The 6646-nt window shown below is 34.9% G+C and overlaps 1 protein-coding gene across 1 annotated transcript; it reads right to left on the bottom strand.

Annotated features, from left to right (window-relative positions):
• Nucleotides 1–497: 497 nt before the first annotated feature.
• Nucleotides 498–5684, bottom strand: LOC111401250 (serine/threonine-protein phosphatase 7-like). The gene is made up of 5 exons (XM_023028897.1): nt 4944–5684; nt 3196–3687; nt 2109–2255; nt 1113–1220; nt 498–802 (listed from the first exon to the last, which is right to left on the bottom strand). The coding sequence occupies exons 1-5, from the start codon at nt 5463–5465 to the stop codon at nt 722–724; spliced, it is 1350 nt and encodes a 449-aa protein (XP_022884665.1). The 5' UTR covers nt 5466–5684; the 3' UTR covers nt 498–721.
• Nucleotides 5685–6646: the final 962 nt, after the last annotated feature.

Genomic DNA, 6646 nt, shown 5'->3' with positions numbered 1-6646 from the left:
TCCAATTGTATAACTTTGCCTCTAGGATGGGCGCCCATTGAAGACCATTTTTCTGTTTTTACCTTACCCTTCAGCACTTTTCTAAAATTACCATTATCCTGTTCAGAAGTTAAACAAAATTATTACAATGTTTTGTATCTCATTCTTTTAAAAAAGAAAACATTTTTTTCCGAAACTTATTTTCAACCACACATTCTCTCAATAAAGTAACTTTACATGTTTTCTTACTTTTTAACTACACATTCTCAAAAAATCACTATTACAAAATTCATCCTCCCAAAAAATGGGCTCAAATTAACCTGAAAGAATAGCAATAATTATTTCACATTGGATCTTTTAGAATAAAAAATACTTCCACACAAAAAATTCCCTTAACGCCACATACACTACTATAAAACAATCGACAAGACCAATATAAACCATGGAATACACCTTAAGAAAAACCTACCACAACCCAATGAAAACACAGAAGAAACTTGAGCAATAACTTCAGGCCGTTTTGCATAATAAAATATCTTAGTAATATTAATTAAAAAACATGACAACTGCCATGCATAGAACATCCCATATGTAAATCTACAATTGGTAAGGGCAGTGGATATAAGAAGCCCTCGGCGATATTTATAGAATAATACACACCAAAAAATTATAATGAAAACCGATACAAGACTTCAGTTTAAATAGTGTAAAATCCATGCTTCAAACAGCATTGCAACTTCCATCATGAATCTGGCACCATCGACACCAAGTCCAATTCTTCATCGGAATCAATGACGTCTTCAAAATCGTAATAAGGATTTGCCTGCCATGAATGTTAAACATCATCTTTTTATTCAGACACAATTGTCTCCATTGATCTAGAAAGATAAATTTAACTTGAACAGGTAAGCTCTTATATTGCTTTCACAACTAAAATACATGAATCCAGTAATTTGTAAATCTTCTACCAGAAAGATAAGAAGGAAATGAAACTAATATCAAATACGTTGCTCTCTCCTAAGAAAGCCAAAAAGCCTCCAACTATTTATTTTTCCACATGAGTATAATTTAGTATATAAGAATTCAATTTTCTGTTTCCCATATTTTTTGGTCAAGTAGAGGATATATCTCACCTTTGGTCTTGGAGTAACTGCCTCAAAGCTATGGAAAATTGGGGAGTCGAAATCTGGGGGTTCCAAGAAAATATATGCTCCTTTGTTTCTGTACCTCTCTTCTGTTGCCTGCAATATGTCCAATAATTATCAATTTTTTGTTATCTCTGGGAAATAGCACTTAAAACAGCACAGTTTTGCAAAAGGGTATAATTTAAATACTATGCATATGGTAGAAATGTGCAAAGACTGGTAAATTATTAAGTTCGGAAAACTCCATAGTTTCTTGTATTATGCAGACCAAGCCTTAAATTTTCCAAGGTCCCGACTTATGATGAATTCTGCACTAAGAGTTACTCTGTGGCAGCAACCCAGTTAAATATTATCTGTTACCTTAAACATATAGCTTGGTTCCAGGCTACATTAAGAAAGCTATTATTCCTCTAAAATAAAATTTATAGCCTGTTTGGCATACATTTTTTGAGAATAGACTTTTGAAAAGTGATATTTTTGGAGGATTTCAGGTTAAAAGCTATTAAAATTTTTGGGCCCACATGCAAAATTATTTTAATTGGAGAATGCGTGGTTGAAAATGAGTTTGAGGAAAAAATGAGTTTTAAAGAATCTATAGCGAACATGGGCTTATTCCATTTGGAAGGCAGCAACAAAAAGAAAACAAGCAAACAGAGGCCAGACAATACCCGTCACTGGACATTGTTTAATATTCCACTCCATTCAAATTACAATGGCAAAGCTAAAAAATGTAAATTTTATTCGTGTGTGATTCCATGTAAAATTCACAAATAAATAACCCAGTCAACTTTGTTTCAACTACATGTCAATTTTAAAATATTAATAAGAAAATCCAGGGTGTATTACTACCACATTTTAGATATTGGAATAAAAATGCAGAGATGCATGTGTCATGGCAGAAACCCAAAATAAAATTAGTCAACTGTAGAACTACCTATGGTGATTGGTGACAGAAGGAATTTAATGCACAGAGTTTGAAGCTACCTGAAACTGTGGATAATCTGGGGCACTAAATAGTGTGATGAGTTTCCCAGACTCTACAATATGATCTATAGTATATCCTACATCCATTCCTCCAAGATCAGGCCGCTTATCCCTAGCATCAGGACCTTCATGCGACCTAATGATCAACTGAGGTAACCAGAAATAAAAGTTTAAGTTATCAAATCAATTCCAACAGTAGTGGGTTAGCCAGACAGATTAAATTTAAATCAAATTTCATATAGCAGCCGATGGAATAAAAAAAAAAAAAAATATATATATATATATACTGTTTCTACCAAAGGCAGTAGTAGTTAAGATTTATTATGCCCTTAGCTAGGCCGTTAAGATTTATTAAGACGTTAGATAGGCCTTTGATTACTTAAAATTACAACTCAAGCTCTAACAGTATCCGTGGATGAGATAAACTAATGAGAGGGATTTCATCCCTCAAGGGGAAACAAATTGTAAAGACATATTTAGGAAAGTTTCTACATGCTCGTTAAAATAATTGACATGGAAGGGCGAAAATGCATTCCAAAGGCACCCTACATATATCTCTCCTTGATTTTCTCTTCTATCCCACCACAAATTACCACTGAGAGGAAGGATAAGAGTTTGGGAAAGAAGGGAGTATGGAAAGCCGTATTCAATGAAAGTCATATATACGGCTTGGAGGAAGATCTTTCATATCTTTCGAGCAGGATTTTTTTTTAGAAGAGTTGTCTGTGTGGAAACAATTTGAAGTCTCATCTAAATTAGCTGTAACATGAAAGACGGTACAAGAATATTAAAAAATGGAAACTGAAATTTCAAGTCTTCACTTTCTATATCATCCTAGACGATCATGTGTACAGAAGCAGGAAGAAAGAAGTCATGAGTGTAATCTAACTGTTGTGCACATCAACATACTGCATTAAAATACAGTAGATATCGAGTTGCATTTTCTCACAACTTAAGCTAGTCCATATCACATTTTCTCAATTGAGTTCAAAAAGAAAAGAATGAGAGAATGGCAGAAATGCCTGGCATAAGCAATATGATATGGCACAGGAAATGAGAAAATGTTTCTTGGATAGAATGCCTTCACCTTTAAATTGAACTTCTTCAAAAATTCTTCAGTACAATCTGGACCCCACAAAAGACCAATGCCTCTCTCTTTATTTGGGGAAAGACCAGGGGTCATTGACGGATCTGACCAAAGAACATCACCAGGAATCAAATTTGAACCTTCCCAAGGAGGATCAAGGACAGATCTCCTAGCCTTGGCCAACTCTTCCAAGGAACCAAGAGTTAAAGCATTGCCTTCAGGGTTATGAACTACTTTACGATTCTTCTTTTTAGCCCTTTTTGATGGGGTGACAACCGTGCCGCGAAAGAGCCCTCCATGTGCTGTATAAACACGCCCAGCTATAATGGAAGCAAGAGGAAGTCCTTCAAAACAGCCTAAACACTTTCTGTAGACATGTTTTCCGCTATCTCCGTACTTGGTCAAGACCTCTTTCTCAAATCCATAAACAGAAGTACAATACTTTGACTCGTGATTTCCCCGAAGCAAATAAACCCTGTGAGGCATAAGAACCTACAGAATATGAAGTCCATTATAATCTCGAAGTACAGTTACATTCTGAACTTGTATTTCTGAATGTGTTTTCTGAACATGTATTTCTGAATGTGTATTTAAACTGTATAAATATAGTACATTATCTCACAATACTTAAACAATCTTGTGATAAGAGCAGTGGAACATAGATCTTAATTGAATTCTAGTAAATGTAAAGATTATAATTAAAATGTTGTAGAACATACATAAATAGAGAGAATCCTCATAAGAATTAATGTGGTTCCAGAAATAGCAGTTCAAGTTCTGGGATTCGAAAGTAGAAAAGTTATGGATACTTTTATACTACCAGGAAAAATTCAAAAACACAGGCATAACTTAACTCAGATTAATTCTGGAAGACTCTGCAGATTGCAGGGTTCCCAAAAAATGGAAATTAAAGAGACCCCTAACTCATAATAAATGGAAATATTAAAAAACCTGAGGCACATCTAAAACACTAAAGAATGACTAGAAGAAGGAATGAAATGCATTGGCAATGGGGCCATTTCACTTTCCATTTAGTCCTACTATATCTGTACATCTTTAAACATTGATAAGCTCTTATTCACAGATGCTATGTTATCTTGGCATAAAATTCTGGAAGAAGATGTATGCCAAAATTAACATGCCCTGAAATGGATGCAAAGATTAACCTTTTAGTTGCAGTAGTTGTAGATGGAACCAAATGTCAATAAAGGATTCATAGAGACAACCCCAAGTTCATTAAGTAAGGCTTAGCTTGTTGTTGTTGTTGTTGTTTGTTATGTTTTCCAACTGGGATCAAACACAAACACAGCTCTAACCAGGGTCAGGCATAACAAGAAGTGTCCAAAAAAACTAAAAATAGAAGTTGGCATTTGCACCGATCTTGCTTCCTAGAACAGTGCAGAAGTAGCATGGTTTCCTTGACAGGGATAAGAGATGGATGTTTACTTATCTACTTATTTTTTGTTTTACCATATAAGACAAACCTAGTCATTGATGTAATGCACATAATTGATACAGGTATTACCTTTCTAAATGTATTTAATGGAAGAAAGGGAAACATAATTCAAATCAGCGAGAAAATTTGAACCAAAGCATCCTTAATCTCCATCCAAGTTAAAAATAAATAAATAAAAATAAAAATTACTTGCTCTTATAGAACCAGAAAAGATCAAACTTGAGACACTATCTTACACTACAAAAAGGCAGTTATCGAGATCAAAACTAGTAATCAAGATTATAACTTTTACCTTCCAAGCCAGTAACAGTAGAAAAATCTCAAGACCCCAAGCACCTCTGTCCACATAATCTCCATTGAACACAAAAAACCGGTCCTCGCCCGGAAATCCCGCGTTCTTAAGCAAAAACAGAACATCATGCAACTGGCCGTGCACATCACCAACCACCACTACTCGGGAATCAGAACCCAAACCCGATTCCGAATCAATTTCAACACAATTTGGCTCTTTATGCAAAATCTTGGACGCCGTAAGCACAAGTTTATCAAAGACCTCAACCGGAAGCACTGAGGCAAACTCCGAGGGCGGTAGGGCTCTGGAGGCCCATTCGAATGCCTGCATCAGATCAGTGACCCAAGATAAGGTTAGTGCTCCTTCCGGAGGCCATTTGATGGGGATCTGAGGGGGTAGGGACTGCGTCGGGGAAGGCGGCTTGGAGTCGGATGAGGTGGAGCCCGAAGCCACGGAGGTGGTGGTGGAGAAGAAATCTTCATCGGAATTATTGGGATTTGGGGAATCGGATTGTGGGACCATAACAAATGATTTAATTTTATCCTCAATAAGAATTCATATTTGTTAAAATACGACAATAGTTTGATCCGTTTAATTTAGGGAAGACCTCCGCGGCGGCGGACGATAATTTTTGCAGCGGCTGAGCATGAGGGTTTACCGGCAAAATAATTACGAAGGTCGCGCAATGCGAAGGTGCTATAACAGGTGAGCACTCACAGACTTGCATGCACGGCCAAGTTTAATTGGGGAAAAAAGAGTTTAAAAAATAAAAAAGAAAAGAAAAAGTCCTTTTGACAAAATTTATATTATTTGTTAATGATCAGACTTCATATTCGATCACTTGTCTCGATAAATTTGTAAATATACACTTTATTCATTACATATTGTAATTTATTTATAAATTAATTTGTTTATGTAAGTATTTTTGAACGGAGACTTAACTATTCTATTTTATACCAAAAACGTAATTTGTCTTTCCCCACAAATTTTATGAAATATACAATTTACGAGTGTAGAGCTCTTTGACTAAAATATTCTCCACATAAATCAAATAAAGTTGGTAAAAAAGACTAGAGTCTGAATTTACTAGAAATACTCATGCTACGTTTGTTTAGTTTAATGAAAATTTCTAAATAAGCTGATATGATGCAAAAGGTATGAAAGTAAATGTAATAGACAATCTCGTCAACTTTTCTTAATTTGATGAGAATGTCGAAATAGTTTGAAATTTCCCCGGGGGGGGGGGGGGGGGAAAAAANAGAGATGCATTCTTAAGACTAGTTTACACACCTATTTACGTAAATCCTCAAAATTTATGGCTCCAATTTGAGATTTGAAGGTTGAAGCACACTAATTGATGAGATCTATATACATTAAAGAAAAGTCGAAGATTTGTTGTTGGAATTTGAGTGTCCAGAGACAACAATTGTTAGAATTGTTTTTCTTACTCTTTGTATTGCACTTGATGATGCTCTTCATTTTGTCGGTTTTAGTTCCACAATTATGTGTGACTAAATACTTTATTGTTAGGATGAACGACTAGTTCAAATAATGTTTATTAAATTTAAAGTATCTAGCAACTTTGATTATATGATAGTTACTAATTACATGTTTAATTAACATACAACTGCTTAATTTAGGAACAATATTGAGAATGAGAAGAGAAATCTGTCTAACTCATGCAACAAGTAAAATAAATTTTA

This window comes from Olea europaea, chromosome 10, assembly GCF_002742605.1.
Source record: "Olea europaea var. sylvestris chromosome 10, O_europaea_v1, whole genome shotgun sequence".
Classification (NCBI taxonomy): Eukaryota; Viridiplantae; Streptophyta; class Magnoliopsida; order Lamiales; family Oleaceae; genus Olea; species Olea europaea.
Note: the sequence above shows the minus strand (reverse complement) of the source record. Positions and strands in the feature narration are given on the sequence as shown.